The sequence below is a fragment of the Bubalus bubalis genome, chromosome X, assembly GCF_019923935.1.
Source record: "Bubalus bubalis isolate 160015118507 breed Murrah chromosome X, NDDB_SH_1, whole genome shotgun sequence".
Classification (NCBI taxonomy): domain Eukaryota; kingdom Metazoa; phylum Chordata; class Mammalia; order Artiodactyla; family Bovidae; genus Bubalus; species Bubalus bubalis.
In genome coordinates this window covers 49,472,394-49,494,940 of record NC_059181.1, presented here as the reverse complement: position 1 = coordinate 49,494,940, position 22,547 = coordinate 49,472,394, and the positions used below count along the sequence as shown (strand labels likewise).

At 37.5% G+C, this 22,547-nt stretch overlaps 1 protein-coding gene across 3 annotated transcripts in view; it reads left to right on the top strand.

Moving 5' to 3' along the window:
• Window positions 1-22,547, top strand: part of KLF8 (Kruppel like factor 8) — a 334,415-nt gene that overhangs the window by 234,390 nt on the left and 77,478 nt on the right. For 2 of the 3 annotated variants that reach the window (XM_006068471.3, XM_006068470.3), the window contains 3 exons: window positions 12,890-13,454; window positions 16,019-16,124; window positions 16,749-16,885. In XM_006068471.3, the coding sequence (XP_006068533.1) occupies window positions 12,890-13,454; window positions 16,019-16,124; window positions 16,749-16,885 (808 nt within the window). Of the gene's footprint in view, window positions 1-12,889; window positions 13,455-16,018; window positions 16,125-16,748; window positions 16,886-17,517; window positions 17,830-22,547 lie in introns of those variants that run through there. The other variant, XM_006068472.3, reaches the window with a different exon arrangement.

The following is a 22,547-nucleotide window of genomic DNA, read 5'->3' as shown; positions in this document are numbered from 1 at the left end:
AATACCAAAGAACTGATGCTTTCAAATTGTGGTGCTGGGGAAGACTCTTGTGAATCCGTTGGACAGCAGGGAGACCAAACCGTCAATCCTACAGGAAATCAACCCTGAATATACATTGAAAGGACTGATGCTGAAGCTGAAGCTCCAATACTTTGGCCACGTGATTCCAAGAGCCAACTCATTGGAAAAGACCTGACTCATTGGAAAAGACGTTGATGTTGGGAAAGATTGAGGGCAGGAGGAGCAGGAGACAACAGGATGAAATGGTTGAATGGCATCACTGACTTAGAGGACATGACTTTGAGCAAATTCCAGGAGATAATGAAGGACAGGGAAGCCTGGTGTGCTTCAGTCCATGGGGTTGCAAAGAGTTGAACACAACTTAGTGACTGAACAAGGCGACTTGCAGAGTCTTAGTTTTCCAACTAGGAATTGAACCTGAGCTCTGATAGTGAAAGCGACAAGTCCTAAACACTGTACCACCAGGGAATTTCCAGTCTAACCTCTTTGTATGCTTTTTGTTGTAACTCTTTTTTCAATGTTATTGAATCTCTGTTATCCCAGAGATTCCTGTGATTCTGCCTTTTTAATCTGAGAAGGGAGCTAGTCAGCGTAAGGGACAAGTGGGACATATGGGAAAAATAGGAGCTTAAGTTGATTTGAGGGATTCAGAGGACAAGGAATTTTAAAGTTCAGCGGAGCTATTTTTGACAACTTCTCCATATCCTCCCCCCTCCCCACCAACAGGATTCTACTGCTTACCTTACCTAGGTGAAGTGAATCCACTCACGAGGGATGGATTACATTAGCAGCATGTCAAACAGTGGGTCAAAGTACAGAAGACATGTCTTAGAGGAGCAGATTGAAGTGATATGTGGATCACAAACAAAGCCTGAGTTGGGATGAGGGTTTGTAAATCGAGAAATGAAAAATATCATAGTATAACAGAAGGAGACCTTGGATGGCTGTCTGGCTAAATACTATAGGTAAAAATGTGACTAATTTTTGGTGCTTTTATTCATGCTCATCCTGTTCTGATAGTATTTTAAAGGAAGCCAGAATAAGAGAACACTGCCTCTTGCCCCTCATCATTCTCTGAGTTTAGGCCCACATTACCTCTCATCTAAACTTTAAAATATCATAACCATAATATAATTATCAAGCATTTAAAAATTAACAATAACTATTTAATATATTCCAATATCCAGTCAATATTCAAATATATCCAATTGTATCATAAATGACTTACCAAAATTTTTCTTTATGCTCCCTTTTTTGTTTTTAAATATAAATTTATTTATTTTTTAATTTTTTTTAAATTTAATTTTATTTTTTAATTTTACAATATTGTATTAGTTTTGCCATACATCAACCTGAATCTGCCACAGGTATACATGTGTTCCCCATCCCAAACCCCGAGGAAACCAGAATTGAAAGAGACACGTGTACCCCAATGTTCATTGCAGCACTGTTTATAATAGCCAGGACATGGAAGCAACCTAGATGTCCATCAGCAGATGAATGGATAAGAAAGCTTATGCTCCCTTTTTGAGCTCTCTGAATCCTGTCTTATTCCTTCTTCAATCTGTCTTTCATTAAGGAGATAAATATCACAGAAATAGTTCTGCCCATATCACTCCCCTCCTCAAAACAATTACCTGTTATTTCAGCTAGGCTTTCTTTGAACTGCACTTTCCCTTATAGTCCAAAAATAAAGAATAGTTGTATGTAAGGGATGCATTCTTGAACGTCTCTAATAGTTCAAAACTCCCGTAACTCAAATATAATTCTGATAGAGAATGGAGTGTTGACTGGTTACTGGCTAAGTAACACTACCATCTCTAAAGCATTCTTTAGGGTCCAGGTGTTGCCTGGCAATGGCACTACACAGTGCACAAAATCCTTGATTTTTTTTTTTTGAAGTATAGTTGATTTACAATATTATATATTGCAGGTGTAGAGCATAGTGATTCAGTGTTTTTACATATTATACTCCATTAGAAGTTATTATAAGATAATAGCTATAATTTCCTGTACTGTACAATATATCTTTGTTGCTTAACTCTTTTGTACATAGTAGCTTGTGTCTCTTAATCCCTTACCCATAGTTTGCCTACTCAACTTTGGTAGCCCCTTTTTTTCTTTATCTGTGAATCTCTTTCTGGTTTGTATAAACATTTGACTGTATTATTATTATTATTATTATTATTATTATTATTATTAGTTGGCTGTGCCCACAAGGCTTGCAGGACCTAGTTCCCCAATCAGGGTTTGAACTCCCAGTGAAACCACCAAGTCCTAACCATTGGACCATGAGGGATTTCCCTGTAATTTTTTTTTTAAGATTCTATATATGCGATATCATACAGTATCTTTCCTTTTTTAATTAATTTTAATTGGAGGATGAATATTTTACAATATTTTGTTGGTTTCTGCCATACATCAACATGAATCAGCCATAGGTATACATATGTCCTACTTCCCTCATGAACCTCCCTCCCATCTCCCAATTCATCCCACCTCTCTAGGTTGTCTCAGAGCACTGGGCTTGAGCTTCCTGCCTCATAACAGCAAATTCCCACTGGCTATCTATTTTACATATGGTAATGCATATGTTTCCATGCTTCTTTCTCAATTTGTCCCACCCTCTTCTTCCCCCACTGTGTCCACAAGTCTGATCTTTATGTCTGCATCTTCATTGCTCCAATGCAAATAGGTTCCTCAAAACCATCTTTCAAAATTCCATATATATGCATTAATATGCAATATTTGTTTTTCTTTGTCTGACTTGCTTCACTCTATAAGGGAGAAGGTAATGGCAACCCACTCCAGTATTCTTGCCTAGAGAATCTCGTGGACAAAGGAGCCTGGTGGGCTGCTGTCCATAGGGTCACAAAGAGTCGGACACGATTGAAGTGACTTAGCATGCATGCATGCATTGGAGGAGGAAATGACAACCCACTCCAGTATTCTTGCCTGGAGAATCCCAGAGACAGAGGAGCCTGGTAAGTTGCCATCTATGGGGTCGCACAGAGTCGAACACGACTGAAGAGACTTAGCAGCAGCAGCAGCAGTCACTGTATATAATAGGCTCTAGATTCATCCACCTCCTTAGAACTGACTCAAGTGTGTTCCTTTTTATGGCTGAGTAGTGTTCCATTGTATATATGTACCACAACTTCTTTATCCATTTATCTGTTGATGGACAGGTTGGTTGCTTCCATGTCCTAGCTATTGTAAATATGGCTACTATGAACCTGTGTATTTTTCAGTTATGGTTTTCTCAGGGTATATGCCCAATAGTGAGGTTTCTGGGTCATATGGTAGTTTTATTCCTAGGTTTTAAAGGAAACTTCATAATATTCTCCATAGTGGCTGTATCAATTTATTTTCCCACAAACAGGGAAAGAGGGTACACTTTTCTTCACACCTTTTCCATCATTTATTGTTTATAGATTTTTTGATGATGGCCATTCTGGCATGTGTGAGGTGATACCTCATTTTACTTTTGATTTGTCTTTCTCTTATAAAGAGTGATGTTGGGCATCTTTTCATCTGTATGTCTTCCTTGGAGAAATGTTTGTTTTAGTCTTTTTTTTTTGCCCACTTTTTTATTGGGTTGTTTGTTTTTCTGGCATTGAGCTGCATGGGCTGCTTGTATATATTGGAGATTAATCCTTTGTCAGTTTTTTCATTTGCTATTATTTTCTCCCATTCTGAGGGTTGTCTTTCCCCCTTGTTTATAATTTTCTTTGCTGTGCAAAAGCTTTTAATTTTAATTAAGTCCCATTTGCTTTTTTGTTTCTATTTCCGTTACTCTAGGAAGTTGGTCATAGAGGATCTTGCTGTGATTTATGTCAGAGAGCATTCTGCCTATGTTTTATTCTAAGAGTTTTATAGTTTCTGGTCTTATGTTTAGGTCTTCAATGAATTTTGAGGTTATTTTTGTTTATGGTGTTAGAAAGTGTTCTACTTTCATTCTTTTGCACATAGTTGACCAGTTTTCCCAGCACCACTTGTTGAGGGAACTGTCTTTCCTTCATTGTATATTTTTGCTTCCTTTGTCAAAGATAAGGTGTCATAGGTGCATGGATTTCTCTCTGAGCTTTCCATTTTATTCCATTGATCTATATTTCTCTTTTTGAGCCAGAGCATACTATCTTAATGACTGTAGCTTTGCAGTATAGTCTGAAGTCAGGAAGGTTGATTCCTCCAATTCCATTCTTCTTTCTGAAGATTGCTTTGGCTATTCAGGGTCTTTTGGGTTTCCATAAAAATTGTGAAATTACTTGTTCTAGTTCTATGAAAAATACTGTTGGTAGTTTGATAGGGATTGTGTTGAATCTGCAGATTGCTTTGGGTAGTATAATCATTTACACTCTATTGATTCTTCCAATCCAAGAACATTGTATATCTCTCTGTTTGTATCATCTTTGATTTCTTTCATCAGTGTCTTATAGTTTTCTCCATACAGGTCTTCAGGTAAATTTATTCCTAAGCATTTTATTCCTTTCATTGCAGTGGTGAATGGAATTGCTTTTTAAATTTATCTTCCTGAGTTTTATTTTTTTTTTCTCATTAAACTTTTTTTAATGGGTCTCAAATTCTGTGTGTCAGTGTATAGGAATGCAAGGGATTTCTTTGTAGTAATTTTATATCCTGTGACTTTACTATGTTCATTGTCTAGCTCTAGTTATTTTTTGGTGGCCTTTTTAGGATTTTTTATGTTGAGAATCATATCATCTGCAAACAGTGAGAGTTTTACTTCTTCTTTTCCAATATGGATTCCTTTTATTTTTATTTCTTACTGCTGCAGCTAGGACTTCTAAAACTATGTTGAATTCTAGTGGTGAGAGTAGGCACCCTTGTCTTGTTCCTGATTTTAGAGGAAATGCTTTCAGTTTTTCATGATTGAGGACAATGTTTTGCTGTGGGTTTGTGGTATATGGCTTTTATCATGTTGAGGTATATTCCTTCTATGCCTACTTTCTGGAGAGTATTTTTTTTTTTATCATAAATGCATGTTGAGTGTTGTTGAAAGTTTCTCTGCATCTATTTAAATTATCATATGGGTTTTATCTTTCAATTTGTTAATATGGTGTATCACATTGATTTTCATATACTGAAGAATCTTTGCATCTCTGGGATAAAGTCTACTTGATCATGATGTATGATCTTTTTTATGTGTTGTTGGATTCTGTTTGCTTGAATTTTGTTGAGTATTTTTGCATCTGTTTTCATTAGTGATATTGACCTTTTATTTTCTCTTTTTTAATATAAATTTATTTATTTTAATTGGTGGCTAATTATTTTACAATATTGTATTGGTTTTGCCATACATCAACATGAATCCACCACGGGTGTACACATGTTCTCCATCCTGAACTCCCCTCCCACCTCCCTCCCCATCCCATCCCTCTGGGTCATCCTAGTTCACCAGCCCCAAGCATCCTGTATCATGCATCAAACCCAGACTGATGATTCGTTTCACATATGATATTATACATGTTTCAATGCCATTCTCCCAAATCATCCCACCCTCGCCCTTTCCCACAGAGTCCAAAAGACTTTTTGTGGCATCTTTGTCTGGTTTTGGTATCAGGGTGATGGTGGCCTCATAGAGTGAGTTTGGGAGTTTTCCTCCACTGCACTTCTGGAAGAATTTGAGTAGGATAGATGTTAGCTCTTCTCTAAATTTTTGGTAGAATCCACCTGTGGATTTTGTTTGTTGAAAGATTTTTTATTACAGTTTGAATTTCTGTGCTTGTGATTGGTCTGTTCGTATTTTCTATTTCTTCCTGGTTCAGTTTTGGAAGGTAAACTTTTATAAGAATTGTTCATTTCTTCCAAGCTGTCAATTTTATTGACATATATTTGCTCATAGTAGTCTCTTATGGTCCCTTGTAGTTCTGTGTTGTCTGTTCTAACTTCTCCTTTTTCATTTCTAATTTTACTGATTTCAGTCTTATCCCTTTTTTTCTTGATGAGTCTGGATAACAGTTTGTCCCTTTATCTTCTCAAAGAAACAACTTTTAGCTTATTGATCTTTGCTATAGTCTTCTTCAAGCCTTTTTCATTTATTTCTGCTCTGATGTTTATGATTTCTTTCATTCTATTAAATTTAGGATTTTTTGTCCTTATTCTAGTTGCTTTAAGTGTAAAGTTATGTTTATTTGATGTCTCTTGTTTCATCAGGTAGGCTTGCATTGCTATGAACTTTCTCTTAGCACTGATTTTACTGAATCCCATAGGTTCCAGATTGTTGTGTTTTCATTGTCATTTGTTTCTAAGCATGTTTTGATTTTCTTTTTGATATCTTCAGTGATGTGTTAGTTATTCAGAAGCATGTTGTTTAGTTTCCATGTGTTTGTGTTTTTTATATTTTTTTTCTTATAGTTGATATCTAATCTTGCAGCATTGTGATCAGAAAGGATGCTTAAAGTGATTCTAATTAAAAAAAAATCACTAAGGCTTAATTTGTGACCCATTATATGATCTATCCTAGAGAATGTTCCATGTGCACTTGAAGAAAAGGTGGAACCTAATGTTTTTGGATTAAATTCTCTGTAGATATCAATTAGGTCCAACTGGTCTAATGTATCATCAAAAATTGTATTCCTTATTAATTATCTGTCTGGATGATCTGTCCATTGGTGTGTGGGGTGCTAAAGTCCACCACTATTATTGTGTTACTTTCGATTTCCCCTTTAATAGTTGTTATCATTTGCCTTATGTATTGAGGTGTTCCTATCTTGGGTGCATATATATTCATAATTATTATACTATTGTTTTATCTTTTTCTTTGATTGATCATTATGTAATGTCCTTCGTTGTCTCTTGTAGCAGCCTTTATTTTAAAGTCTATTTTATCTGATTATTGCCACTCCCATTTTTCTTTTTAAATTTCTATTTGCAGGGAATAACTTTTTCCAGCTGCTCACTTTCAGTCTGTATGTGTCCCTAGTTCTGAGGTCAGTCTCTTGTAGACAGTATATATAGAGGTCATGTTTCTGTATCCATTCAGTCAACCTGGGTCTTTTGGTTACAGCATTTAGTCCATTTACATTTAAGGTAATTATTGATATATATGATCTCATTGAAAGTAAAGTGAAAGTCACTCAGTCATGTCTGACTCTTTGGGACCCCATGTACTATACAGTCCATGGAATTCTCCAGACCAGAGTGCTGGAGTGGGTAGCCTTTACCTTCTCTAGGGGATCTTCCCAACCCAGGGATCAAACCCAGGTCTCCCGCACTGCATGCAGATTCTTTACTAGCTGAGCCACAAGGGAAGCCCAAGAATACTGGAGTGGGTAGTTTATTCCTTCTCCAGCAGGGCTTCCTGGCCCAGGAATCAAGCCAGGGTCTCCTGCATTGCAGGAGGATTCTTTACCAAGTGAGCTATCAGGGAAGCCAATATGATCTCATTAGCATTTACTTTATTGTTTTGGGTTTGTTTTCATAGGCCTTTACTTTCTCTTGTGTTTCCTATCTAGAGACATTCGTTTAGCATTTGTTGCAATGCTGGTTTGGTGGTGCTGAATTCTCTTAACTTTTACATGTCTGTAATGCTTTTGTTTTCTCCTTCAAATCTGGATGAGATCCTTGTTTCATAGAGTAATTTTTGTTATGGATTTTTAAATTTTCATCACTTGAAGTATATCCTGCCACTCCCTTCTCGCCTGCAGAGTCTCTGTTGAAAGATCAGCTGTTAGCCTTATAGGGATCCCCTTGTGTGTTATTTGTTGGTTTTCCCTTGCTGCTTTTAATATTTGTTCTTTGTGTTTAATTTTTGTTAGTTTGGTTAATATGTGTCTTGGTGTATTTCTCCTGGGTTTATCCTGTATGGGACTCTCTTGGGTTACTGGACTTGGGTGGCTATTTCCTCTCCCATGTTAGGGATGCTTTTGACTATAATCTCCTCAAATATTTTCTCACACCCTTTCTTTTTGTCTACTTCTTCTGAGACCCCTATAATCCAAATGTTGGTGCACTTAATGTTGTCCCAGCAGTCTCTGAGACTGTATCTATTTCTTTTTATTATGTTTTCTTTATTATTCTCTGTTTCAGTTATTTCCACCCTTTTATCTTTGAGCTCACTTATCTATTCTTCTGCCTCAGTTTTTCTGGTATCGGTTCCCTCTAGTGTATTTTTAATCTCAGTTACTGTGTTATTCGGGTTTCCCAGGTGGCACTAATGGTAAAAAACTCACTTGCCAAAGCAGGAGATGTAAGATACATGGGTTTGATCCCTGCGTCAGGAAGATCCCCTGGAGGAGGGCATGACAGTCAACTCCAATATTTTTGCCTGGAGAATCCCATGAACAGATGGAGCCTGGCAGGCTACAGTCCATAGGGTCACAAAAATTTCAGACATGACTGAAGTGACCTAGCATGCAAGCATGGGTTTTGTTCATTGCTGATATTCTATTCTTTAATTCTTCTAGGTCCTTGTTAAACATTTCTTTTTATCTTGTCAATCTATGCCTCCAGTATGTTTATCTGTGCCTCCATTTTATTTCTAACATTTCACATCATCTTTACTATCATTACTCTGAATTATTTTCCAGGTAAACTGCCTATTTCCTCTTCATTTGTTTGGTAACGTGGCTTTTTACCCTGTTTATTCATCTACTGCATGTTTCTCTGTCTTTCATGTTTTTCAGTTTACTGTGTTGGGGGTCTCCTTTCTGCAGGGTAGAGAGTCTTACTTCCTCTTAATGGAGTCTGCCCTCTTTGGGTTGGATTGGACTAGTGCCTTGTGAAGGTTTCCTGGTTGGAGGGACTTGTACTGTATTCTGGTGGATGTAGCTGGATCTTGCCTCTGAAGGGCAGTGCTATGTCCAGTAGTGTGTTTTGGTGTGTCTATTGGCTTGGTATGACTTTGGGTAGCTTTTCTGCTAATAAGCAGGTTTGTGTTTCTGTTTTGCTAAAAGTTTGATGTGAGGCATCTGGTACTGGAGCTTAATGGCTTTTGAGTGGGACTTGATCTTAGTGTTGAGACAGGCTTTGGGGAGAGCTCTCACCCATTAATGTTTCATGAGATCAAGATTTCCTGGTGGTCTAAAGTTCTGGACTTGGTTATCCCATCTCAGTTGTTCAGGGCTGACTGCTTACTTTAGCACCAAGACATTACAGGCCACACAGCATAGAAGACAAAACCCCAAGTCTGATGTGCAAAGCAATGCTCAACAACCAAGAATACCCAAAGAAACTCAAATACATGCAAAGAGAAGTGAATGAGGAAAAATAGGAAAAAAAAAGGATAAAAATGATCAAAAAAGAAGAGAGCAATCAAGCCAATAAACAAACGTCTAAATGAAAATGAATACTAAAAACTACACTAGCAAATATACAAAATAAAAAGCATGGAAAAAATGCAAAATAACTTGAGTACTGTAAAAATAGAAAAAAATTAATGTGAATTTATTTAAAAAATAAGATGCTTTGAAAAAGAAAATACTAGATTATCAAAAATAAAAATAAAATGAATAATAAAGAAAAAACAACATTAGAACAATAAGAAAGAGAGAAGAAAGAGAAAAAACTTATGGAGAATGGTAGTAAGAAAACTGTCCTTGTGATTCCTCTGTTTTCTTCTCTACACAGTGTGCTCCAGTCAATTTGCCTACTCAGAAAATCCTCCCGAGATTTCTAGAAAGGTCTCTGCACCTGTGGTGGTCAGTGTGAGGTCAGCTCAGACTCAAATCTTGCCCTATTCAAGCTTTCACTTGTTCCCAAAATCCACAGTTTCCCCTAAAGCCTACAGGCACGTGTGCTAAGTTGCTTTAGTCGTATCCAACTCTTTATGACCCTGTGGACTGTAGCCCGCCAGGCTTCTGTGTCCATGGGATTCTCCAGGTAAGAATACTGGAGTGGGTTACTGTGCCCTCTTTCAGGGGATCTTCCAACCCAGAGATTAAATCTGTGGCTCCTGTGTTGCAGACAGATTCTTTACTGCTGAGCATGGGGGAAGTGCCTAAAGGCCACAGTCTCAGGCTAATTGGGAAATTTAATCTGCTGTACCTGTGGCTGCCAGAGCAATTTCCCCTTCTCTCCTTTGCCCAAGTGGCCCCTGGTACTTTGCCTTTGTTTTAGGCCCACCTCTGCTTGTAGGCTGTGCTCTGGTATCTGTTCTCTGCCCAGACACAAGGGGTGAAAGTGGAAGCTTATTAGGGCTTACTTCCTCAGTTGGGCTGGGGAGAGGAAGGGGTACAGCACACACAGTGTGGGCGGTGCCTGCTGTGGCCAAGACCTGCAGGACGTCACCACAGTCTGAGGCAGATCATGTACTTCCCCACAGGAGTTGGTCTTGCATTGTGGGTCCCTCAGCAGAGCCAAGCAGTTCAGGCCCCAGGAAGATGTGGGCAGCGACCAGTGCCTGCTCATAGCTTGACCCCAGCTTGAGCCTGGGGTCAAGACCATAGTGGTCTGTGTCTTCCACTTCCGGCACTTGTGCCAGCTCTTCTACCTTTGGATTCTCAGACCTCAGCCAGCTCATCCCCCTAATGAATTCACAAATGCAGGGTCCTGTCACAAATGTAGGACTTAGAATATTCTTGCCACAGTGACCCCTTGCCTCTCTGTGAGGCCCAGGCTTTTCCCTGGACTCCCTCAGCTGTGTCACACTAGCCCCCTCTGAGTATCTTCATGGCAGTCAACCCCAATCCTCTCCCTGGGGTCCAATCCCAGAAGCCTGAGCCTCAGCACCTAGCCCTCACTCTCTGCAGGTGTGGGTGTGTGAGCAGCTTCTTGACTGGGAAATGCTGTTCAGCAACTATCTCCGTGGTGAATTTTTTTCATTTTGCCTTCTGAGCACCTGTTGCTATGTTCCTCTCTGAGGTTGTAAAGTTCCCCCTGATCCTACCCATAAAGGTGTTTCCAGGTGTGCAGAAACTTTGCTCCTTCATGACTCCCTCCCAAAGGCACAGATCCCCATCCCGAAATCCTTTGTCTCTTCTTTTTATCTTTTGCCCTACTTCATTCCTTGGAGATTGGCTTGCCTTTTAAGTCTGGGTTCTTCTGCCAGCTTTCAGCAGGTGTTCTGTAGGAGTTGTTCCACATGCAGATGACTTTTTGAGGTATTTGGAGGAGGTGAAGGCAATCTCCCCATCTTATTTGTCCACCATCTTGAAAGTCTCCCTCATACAGTATCCTTTTGCACTTATTTCACTCTAGGACCCTCCAAGTTGCTGCAAATGACAGAATTTCATTCTTTATGACTGAATACTCTTCCATTGTGTGTGTGTGTGTGTGTGTACCACATCTTCTTTATCTATTTGTCTATTGGTGGACACTTGGGTGACTTCCATATTTTTGCTACTATAAATAGTGCTGCTCTGAACATTGGGGCACACATATCTCTTCAAGTCAGTGTTTTCTTTTTATTGCTTTTTCTAGATATATACCCAGGAGTGGAATTGCTAGATCATATGATAATTCTATTGTTAATTTTTTGAGGAATCTCCATACTGTTTTCCATGGTGGCTGTACCAATTTATGTTCCCATCAACAGTGTAAAAGTTTTCCCTTTTATCCACATCCTCTCCAACATTTTTTATTTGTAGACTTTTTTATGTTATCCATTCTGACAGATGTGAGGTGATAACTTGTTTTTATTTGCATTTCTCTAACAATTAAAAATGTTGAACATCTTTTCATGTGACTATTGGACATCTGTATGTTTTCTTTGAAAAAATGTCTCTTCAAGTCTTCTACCCATTTTTTAATTAAGCATATCTTTGACCTTTGAATTCATGGAACTCTTAGAAAAATTGCAATTAGTTTGAAGTTTAATGTTGTTTTATATATTGCTTGTAAAGCAATGGAGCTTCCCAGGTGGCACTAGTGGTAAAGAACCCACCAGCAAATGCAGGAGACATGAGAGTCGTGGATTTGATCACTGAGTCAGGAAGATCCCCTGGAGGAGGGCATGGCAACCCATTCCAAATTCTTGCCTGGAGAATCCCCATGGACAGAGGAGATTAGTGGGCTACAGTCCATAGAGTCAGAAAGACTTGGACACAACTAAAGTGAGTTAGCACACAGCCACGCATAAAGTGATCATTTAATTAGTATTTTTTTTAAGCCATGCCACATGGCATGCAGGGTCTCAGTTCCCTGACCAGGGATTGAACCCACGCACCCTACATTGGAAGCATGAAGTCTTAATCACTGGACTGCCAGGGAAGTCCCTTAATTATTATTTTCAAATTTAACAGTTGCACAGTTAGATTCTGTATATGATACAATTGACTGTACTGCATCATTATTCCCTAAGCATATTATTTATTGTTATATCTCTGTAGACATAAATCTTTTTTTAGCATTTCTCTGCCAACAGAACTTCTATTAATTCTCTAAGACCTATCTAAAATATCACTTCCTCTTTGAAACCTTCCCTAATCTTCTAGACAGAATGAGTCATTCCCTTTTCTTTTTCTAAAATGCCTTGCTTGTATGTGGGCTGCATCACTTATTATGGTATGACTTTTAAGTTATTCATATTATTCTATCATTATAGTTGGAATGTTAGTATGTACTTCATGGCTATACCTTATTCATTTATGCCCTCACTGGGCTTAAAACACTACTTATAGTAGATACTCAGATGTGTTGATTCTGATTAATCTTGCAGAATTACTGTAAAGATTAAATGAAATAATATAACTGCCTTAAACAGTGCCTGGTGCTGGTACTCAATAAAGTTTCCCTCCTCTTTCCTCTTCTTTTACTTTTTCCTCTTTTTTCTTTTGCTTCATTTTTCTCAATTCCCTATATATTCTGCCCATAACAAGATAATAGAGATTTCTTTCTTTCATTGCTTACATGTCTCTTCTTCAGGGTACTAACACTTTGTACCTCTCATTTGTTTATGTATTTATTTTAGGTCACTGGCCCTGTTCAAATTAGAGATTCCCTTAAGAAAGCAGACAGAGGTAATATGACATCTCCACCACTCCTGGATGCCAACTCCATGAAGAACCCAGCATTGTTAAATGACATCAAGATTGAGCCCCCAGAAGAACTTCTGGCTAATGATTTCAACTTGCCCCAGGTGGAACCAGTTGACCTCTCCTTTCACAAACCAAAGGCTCCTCTCCAGCCTGCCAGTATGCTGCAATCTCCAATACGTTCTCCCAAGCCACAGCCTGATTCCCAGACTCTTGTAGTGTCCACTTCAACATCAGACACAGGCAGTTCAGCAAGCATCCGTACTGTTCTGACTCCAGGCTCTATCCTGGCCTCATCTCAGGGCACTGGTGGCCATCAGATCTTACATGTGATTCACACAATCCCCTCAGTCAATCTGCCAAATAAGATGGGTAGCCTGAAGGCCATCCCAGTGGTGGTGCAGTCGCTGCCCATGGTGTATACTACTTTGCCTGCAGATGGGAACCCTGCAGCCATTACAGTCCCACTCATTGGAGGAGATGGCAAAAATGTTGGATCAGGTGAGCATCAATGTGCCCCTTTGCTGAGACTTACCTACCTCAATCTATTCCCTTTTTGAATATTGTATCTCCTATTTATTTTCCAATTACTCTTGTATATAGCTTTAAGAGCAATTTTTCATAAATACTGTTTTCATCATGTTTCTTTGATGCTTACAAATGTACAATGACTCTTTTTAGTCCATGTTTCTCAAACTGTGGTATGTATATCTTTGAGTGAAATACTATATAACTATATTTTGACAGTAAGTAATTTAAAATATTTTATTAAAAAGAAAAATATAATATTTGAATAATATTTTAAGATAAGACAGGAACTTCAAAAACACTTTTAAGCTTACTAAGACAACCACCCTTAGGTAGAGGATATGTTTAGTCTCTTACGCCATTGGGAATGCTTTGGTAGAAAAGTTGAGCAAGTTTCTTGCCTTATATACATAGCCAGCCTTACCTCCTTGCCTCTCCCAACACTTTAGCTTTTCTCTTCTCTCCAGGTAAAATAGTCTTCTTTGAAATTTTGCCATCTCTCCTGTGTTCCACCTCATTTTGCACCTATCATCCTTCCTATTATTTTTTTACATGCCTGTATCACAAGTATATGGGCATTCTTCCCAACTAAATTGTAAATTGCTGGAGGGCAAGACTATCTTATGTTTCTTTGTGCATCTCCAGAAAGCAAAGTGGTAGATAGAAGTTATAACAAATCATCTGATGAACAAACTTGAAATTTTGTCCAGGAGAGAGTTCATATGCTATAATGTTACCTTTTACCTAATTTTAAAAGTAAGTTTAGAATTCAGAAAGGTATGTTTATCTCCCTTTCACCACTATCCGCCAGCCACCCAGTTCCCTTCCTAGAGGAATATCTAATTTGTAATGGGACACGATGGAAGAAAATTATATAGCCTTTTGAAGTGATTCAAGATATTTAGCTTCACCACATCTATAGAATTACAATAAGTTTTGGATGTTCAGCTCTAGGAAAGATTTTGAGAAATTGGATTATAGTCAGAGGAGAAAGATTAAGATGGTGAGAGGACTCAAACTCATGTCAGAGAGGAGCTGATAAATGTTTAGCATTAATTAATAAGATCAAATGGGAGATGTGTGGGTAGAAATGACTAGGAACCAGATTTCAGCTCAATGTAAAAAAGAAAAAAAAAAACAACTTTCTCAGAGTTTTCTACCTTTGAGATTCAATACCTTATTATCACTCCATCACTAAATGTATGATAATGAAGAACATACCAAGCATCAAATTGCTGAGACTCTGTCATGTTCTTTTGAATAAAAATGCTATTATCGACTAGTGGTTAATTGTGGTAATGATAAGTGTTTGTAACAATCTTGTGTCTGATATCTCTTAAGGGGGGAAAATATAGTTATCAATTCTCATGTAGAGAGAGAGCCAAATAAAAATGGTAAAATAAATTTTTTGTGTGTGTGAGAATATGATGATATCAAGCCAGTTTGGATAGTTTTGATGAGTTTTGAATTGCCCCATAATAACCATCAGAACCATTTTAAATAAACAGAATGCATTTTAAAAGTGTTGTCGTTTCAAGCTAAGACCATTAGCACTGTCATCTCTAAAATGCTATGCTTACACTTTGGTTGGGAGCAAAAAGGGGTGTTGCAGAAAATATTTGGAGCATAAAAAGAAAGCATCAAATTTTTATTTGTATTTTCTTACCCTTTACATGTTATTTTATTTATTTTCCATAATCTACACATAAGTTTAGGATATAGGTATATTTAGATCATAAACACACATACACATTCAGAGACACAGACACAGGTGCATACTTACAATGTTTTAGTGAATTATATACAATGTATGGAGATGACTGCACTAAACAAGTACTCCCCACACTCAACTTTGTTGCCATCCTTAAGTTTCTTCTGTATAGAAATTTTGAACATTTCACTAGATCTGAAAGATGGCTAACCACCTGACTAAGTTTTGTTAGGGATCAGAGACACCAATGTTTGACAATAAATACTTGAGGGCTTCTGCCAACATAGGTGAAAGGGAAGGATGGTAATATGTATCAAGCACCTACTCAACACCCATTATGTGTCTCATCTCAATGACTCATTTTCATTTAGGAACACAAAAGCCAAAGGAGATGTTCTCACCTCTGACATGAACCTAAACATTGATCTGAGGACAGCTAAAGAACTATTTAGAGTTTGATTAAACAAACACACATTGAACCTGACTTTTCAGGAGACCCTGTCTTGGGAGCTGGAGATAGAGTTGAATCATACTCAGACCATATCCTAGAGAAACCCACCATCTCACTGTCTTAGAGACGCTCATTCTAGTGAAAATGCTCCAGAAAGCTCCTTTCTACACTTCCCTTAAAGGAATTTCTGTATCCTGCTTTGCTAAAATTTTAAATGTTTTTTCTCTTCCTTTGATACAAATATACTTCTTTCATTTTTGCTTTTCTTTATTTCTCTATCTTGCTGCTACTTCTAATATTGGCCAAACTGGGAATCCTGAAAATGATTAGACTCATATATTTGTAGCCCACAATGCTCTTTTTATTTGCTTTTAGTTAAAGTTGAACCCACCTCTATATCTCCACTGGAGATCCCAAGTGACAATGAGGAGAATGCAATTGAGAGTGGATCCTTACAGGGTATTCAAGGACTACAGCAAGAGTAAGTACTTTTATCTCTATTTCAGGTTGTTTTCTGTATATATGTGTGTGTCTGTGGTAGGAGTGGAACAAATTCTCAGACACAGTAGTAAGAATTTGAGGACAACAAAATATAGATAAACTGCCTTTTCAGTGAAGGTGTGCTTGTATGCACACATGTGCATGGACATGGATGTTATGACACAGTAATGTTCTAATTGTATATCATTGATTTTTACCCTTGAAAAATGTACAAATTTCCTATGAAGTACAATTGCATTCTGTTTATTTATGTAAGTTTAAAGCAACCTTATCACTGGTTTGCTTTTTAGCAACCATGTTGGATGAAAAATACATTTATTTAAACCTAGGAATGAGGCTTATTAGAATGAAATGCTCACACAGCTTGGGAACAGAAACCACCCAAAGAAATATTACCACCTTCTGGGACCTACATTTACTCAGCATAATGGCCTAGTTGAGGGAATTGCTTGCACTATTTCAATTATTCCTTCTGGGAGGCAGGGCTGATATTAAATTTGAATAAATTAAATTCATGTAAGAGGGGATCCCGTTATACATAAATTCACTTATTAGCCTCCACTTTAAAATCATTATTTGGCCCTATCTCTCTTTCTTTGCTCAGACCAGCAGCAACGACACAAATGCAAGAAGAGTCCCTTGATTTGAAGAGAAGACGGATTCACCAATGTGACTTTGCAGGATGCAGCAAAGTGTACACCAAAAGCTCTCACCTGAAAGCCCACCGCAGAATCCATACAGGTCTGCCCACCTCCACCTTAACTACCCCCTGCCACACACACACCAAATCTCTGAGAGAAAGGAAGAGAAGAAAGTCCTGAAACAAAGTTTGATCTATTTATACTTATGGGCACAGGTTCCATTCATGGCTTTTACCCCTATGTCTTGTTTCTACTCTACAGTAGCTGTCATGAAACCAGCCTAAGAAAACATAAACCTGGTGTCTTCTGAATAGTTAAAGTCCCCATTGAGCCCCTGTAGGTCTTTCTAATTGGGAAGTCTTAACATTTATGCAAAGATAAAGGCAGATAAGATTCCCTCCCTTGTGACCATCCCCACAAGTTTTACTGAGTATTGAAAAGCACAGTGAAATTAAAGCAGACTTTTTGAGCTCAGCACCATCCACTAACCTACAACATACCTTTGTTCTCATTGGAAAAAAAGGTGTCCGTAAGCAAGAATAAGTAAAGCAGACCTTGGGGGCTGAGAGTTGAGGCTAAGGGAGTCAGCAAATGGTCCCATTTGAAGAACTGTCACTCAACTCTAAGTATTACCAAATCTCCCAAATTAAAAATTTAAGTTTTTTTTTTTTATGTGTAACATCCTAGATTTCAATTTTGTCTTCTAATTAAATGAATTTTATAATACCATAGATTCAAAGAAACCTGCCTGTGGGCCAGAAGTAGCTTTTCAGTCATCAGTTTGTATCCTCTTCTTGAAGACTCCTCATCCCTAATCATCTCCAACTCAGAAGTAAGACTTGGACACTCTGGACAAGGAAGGGACCCTCTTTTCTTGTAAACATATGCTGTATTACAGTTTATATAGGAGAGCCTAGCCTTAGTTAATGTGCCCTAAGGCTGTTAATCGGAGAAGGCAATGGCACCCCACTCCAGTACTCTTGCCTGGAAAATCCCATGGACGGAGGAGCCTGGTAGACTGCAGTCCATGGGGTCGCTATGAGTCGGACACGACTGTATAACTTTCAAGTAGACAACCTGAGCAACTGCACTTTCACTTTTCACTTTCATGCATTGGAGAAGGAAATGGAAAGCCACTCCAGTGTTCTTGCCTGGAGAATCCCAGGGACGGGGGAGCCTGGTGGGCTGCCGTCTCTGGGGTCACACAGAGTTGGACACGACTGAAGCGACTTAGCAGCAAGGCTGTTAATAGGTGACTAATTTTTAGACTGCATTGTCCCAATATTTCTATAACATTCTTATTTGTTGATGTTTCATTTGCTTCTCCTCTACCTCGGATGAAGGCTGATTCTATTGAATATGTATATTGTTTAAGTATTTGAATTTTCAACATGCAAAAGTAGATGTTAATAGTTTACTGGACTCCTAACATCAACAATTGTTTTAGTATATGGCCAAATTTGTTTTTTTCACCCCTACCTACTTCCCACTGTAAAATTCCAGACATCATATTATCTGCATCATAAATACTTTAGAATATATCTTTAAAAGGCAAAGATGTTTAAAGATAAGCATGACATTACTATCACACAGAAAATTTCCTTAATATCAAATTTCCACAATTGTCTAATAAGTATTTTTTTTAAGTTTGTTCCTATTTGGATCTAAACAAGGCTCATATGTTGACTAGCATAATCAATATGAGGAGCTAGCTATGCTTAAGTAAAGAGTGTTCTTGGTTAGAAAACAAAAGCTCTGAGATAGATATAAGCTTGCCTTGTTCTAATAACTGACAGATATCCAGCATAGCTAGGCATATTGAGTGTAGTAGTTAGTGGTGGAAGCATTGAGGTACAAGAGTAGAAAGGGAAAAACCACTTAAGGAAGGCTACTGTAGTGATGCAGGCAAAATGAGAGCCTGACTAGAATGTTAGGAGTAAATATGGAGAAAAGGAAGTACGTTGATGAGTGAGGGGACACTAATGACTCTCAGATTTCTTTTTTGGATTACTGGATAGATGGAGGTACCATTTACATGAATAGAAAGTTTGCCAAAATAATACATTTAGTAAGTAGGAAAAGCCCTCTGGAACCCAACCTTGATAGGCAACCTGGGTATAATTTTTTTTTTTTTCTGTTGCTGATATTCCACAAGTTCTTTGGAAGAGGCAGCTGAAGAAATGCCTGATTTATTGCCCTCCAAAGACTGGACTTCATTTCAAGGAGTTCCAGATATCTACTTGTCTCTGGTAGATATTCTCAGCAGAGAGCCATAAGGCTCTTGTTTATCTGGATCTCTAGTATTCAATGCAGCCCTTCGTCTCCTCCAAGCTTACAGTCATACAAAGCAAGAAATATAGATACAACAATTTCCATTAAATATACAGTTAAGCCCCAGTTTTTTCTTAAATTATTTATTTTTAATTGAAGGAGAATTACAATATTGTTTTGGTTTCTGCCATACATCAACATGGATCAGCCATAGATATATATATATATATATATATATATATATATATATTCCCTCCCTCTTGAGATTCCCTCACGTCTCCCACCCCATCCCGCTCCTCTAGGTTGGCACAGAGCCCTGGTTTGAGTTCCCTAGGTCATAAAGCAAATTCCCACTGGCTATCTATTTCATATACGGTAGTGTATATGTTTCCATGCTACTCTCTCTATTCATCCCACCCTCTCCTTCGTATGCCTCCCTGTGTCCATAAGTCCGTTCTCTATGTCTGTATCTCCATTGCTGCCCTGCAAATAGGTTTATCAGTACCATCTTTCCAGATTCCATATATATGTTTTAATATATGATATTTGTTTTTCTGACTTGCTTCACTCTGTATAATAGGCTTGAGGTTCATCAACCTCATTAGCACTGACTCAAATGCATTCTCTTTATGGCTGAGTAATATTCCATCATATATATGTACCACAGCTTCTTCATCTGTTCATCTGTCAATGGACATCTAGGTTTCTTCCATGTCCTAGTTATTGTAAATAGTCCTGCAATGAGCATTGGGGTACATGTCTTTTTTTCAATTATGGTTTTCTCAGGATATATGCCCAGTAGTGTATTTTTAGGGTTATATGGTAGTTTTATTCCTAGTTTATAAAGGAATCTCAATATTGTTCTCCACAATGTATCAGTTTTATTCTCACCAACAATGCAAGAGGGTTGTCCTTTAATCCAACCGTCTCCAACATTTATTGTTTGTAGATTTTTTTGATGATAGCCATTCTGACCGGTGTGAGGTGATATCTCACTGTAGTTTTGATTTGCATTTCTCTAATAATGAGTGAAGTTGAGCATCTTTTCATGTGTTTATTAGCTATCTGTATGTCTTCTTTGGAGGAATGTCTGTTTAGGTCTTTTGCCCACTATTTGACTAAGCAGTTTGGGTTTCTGGTATTGAGTAGTATGAACTACTTGTATATTTTGGAAATTAATCTTTTGTCAGTTGTTTTATTTGCTATTATTTTCTACCATTCTGAGGGCTGCCTTTTCACCTTGTTTATAGTTTACTTTACTGTGAAAAAGCTTTTAAGTTTAATTAGGTCACACATGTTTACTTTTGTTTTTATTTCTATTACTCTAGGAGGTGGGTCATAGAGGATCTTCTTGTGGTTTATGACATACAATATTCTGCCTATGTTTTCCTCCAAGAGATTTATAGTTTCTGGTCTTACGTTTAGGTCTTTAATCCATTTTGAGTTTATCTTTGTGTATGGTGTTAGGAAGTATTCTAATTTCATTCTTTTCCATGTAGCTGTCCAGTTTTCCCAGCACCACCTATTGAAGAGACGATCTTTAACCCATTGTACATTCTTTTTTTAAGAAAATTTCAGTTTGAGAGCTGAAAAAAAAAAAAGATATAGAGTAGGAGGAAATGAACCTCATGAATGTCATCATTTGAGATAATGTTTTAAAGCATAATGTCTGTAATAATAACCCAATAGTTACCATTAATTTCTTGCACGTTAGGAAAAATTCTATGTCAAGTTCTGTCTCAAAAGAGGAAAATTAACTACATTTAAAACAATAAAACAATGAAATGGAAAATTTTAAAAAATAAAAAAATAAAATAAAAATTATTTATTTATTTTAATTGGAGGAAAATTATTTTATAATATTTCGATGGTTTTTGCCATACATCAACATGAATCAGCCATAGTTATACATATGTCCCCCCTATCCTGAACCTTCTTCCCAGCTCCCTCCCCACCCTGTCCCTCTGGGTTGCCCTAGAATACCAGCTTTGTGTGCCCTGCTTCATGCATTGAACTTGTACTGGCCATCTGTTTTACATAAGGTAATGTAAATGTTTCAATGCTATTGTCTCAAATCATCCCACCCTCAACTTCTCCCACTGAATCCAAAAGTCTGTACTTTTCATCTGTGTCTCCTTTCCTATCCTGCATGTAGGATCATTGGTACTGTCTTTCTAAATTTTATATATACATATATATGTGTGTGTGTGTGTGTGTGTGTGTGTTAATATATAGTATTTGTCTTTCTCTTTCTGTCTTACTTCAGTCTGTATAATAAGCATCAGCTTCATCCACCTCATTAGAACTGACTCAAATGCATTACTTTTTATATTAATATTCTATTGTGTATATGTACCAGATTCCTTATCCATTCATCTGCCTATGGATATCTAAGTTGCTTCCATGTCTTAGCAATTGTAAATAGTGCTGTAATGAACATTGAGGCACATGTGTCTCTTTCAATTCTGGTTTCCTCAGTGGGATTGCTGGTTCATATGGCAGTTCTAGTTTCAGTTTTTTAAGGAATCTCCACATTGTTCTCCATATTGGCTGTACCAGTTTGCATTCCCACCAACAGCATAAGTGGGTTCCCTTTTCTCCACACCATCTCCAGCATTTATTTTTTGTAGACTTTTTTTTAACTTAATTTGTTTTGATGGGGGCCATTCTGACTGGCATGAGATGATACTCATTGTGGTTTTTATGTGCATTTCTCTAATAATGAGTGATGTTGAGTATTGTTTCATGTGTTTATTAGCCATCTGTATGTCTCCTTTTGAGAAATGTCTGTTTAGGTCTTTTTCCCACTTTTTGATTGAATTGTTTGTTTTTCTCATATTGAGCTTCATGAGCTGCTTGTATATTTTAGAGATTAATTCTTTGTCAGTTGATTCATTTGCTATTATTTTCTCCCATTCTGAGGGCAGTCTTTTCACCATGCATATAGTTTCCTTCATTGTGCAAAAGCTTTTAAGTTTAATTAGGTCCCATTTTTTACTTTTTTTTTTTTTATAAATTTCCATTTCTCTGGGAGTTGGGTCATAGAGGATCTTGCTGTGATTTATGTCAGAGAGTATTCTGCCTATATTTTCCTCTAAGATATTTATAGTTTCTGGTCTTATATTTAGGTATTTAATCCATTTTGAGTTTATTTTTCTTTGTGGTATCAGAAAGTGTTCTAATTTCATTCTTTTACATATATTTAACCAATTTTCCCAGCACCACTTGATGATGGTCTTTTCTCCATTGTATATTTTTGCTTCCTTTGTCAAAAATAAGGTATCCAAAAAAAAAAGATAATGTATCCATAGGTTCGTGGATTTATCTCTGGACTTTCTATTTTATTCCATTTATTCTATATTTTTGTCTTTGTGCTAGTACCATACTCTCCTGATGACTGTAGCTTTGTAGTATATTCTGAAGTCAGGAAGATTGATTTCTCCACTTCCATTCATCTTTCAAAAGATTGTTCTGGCTATGCAGGGTCTTTT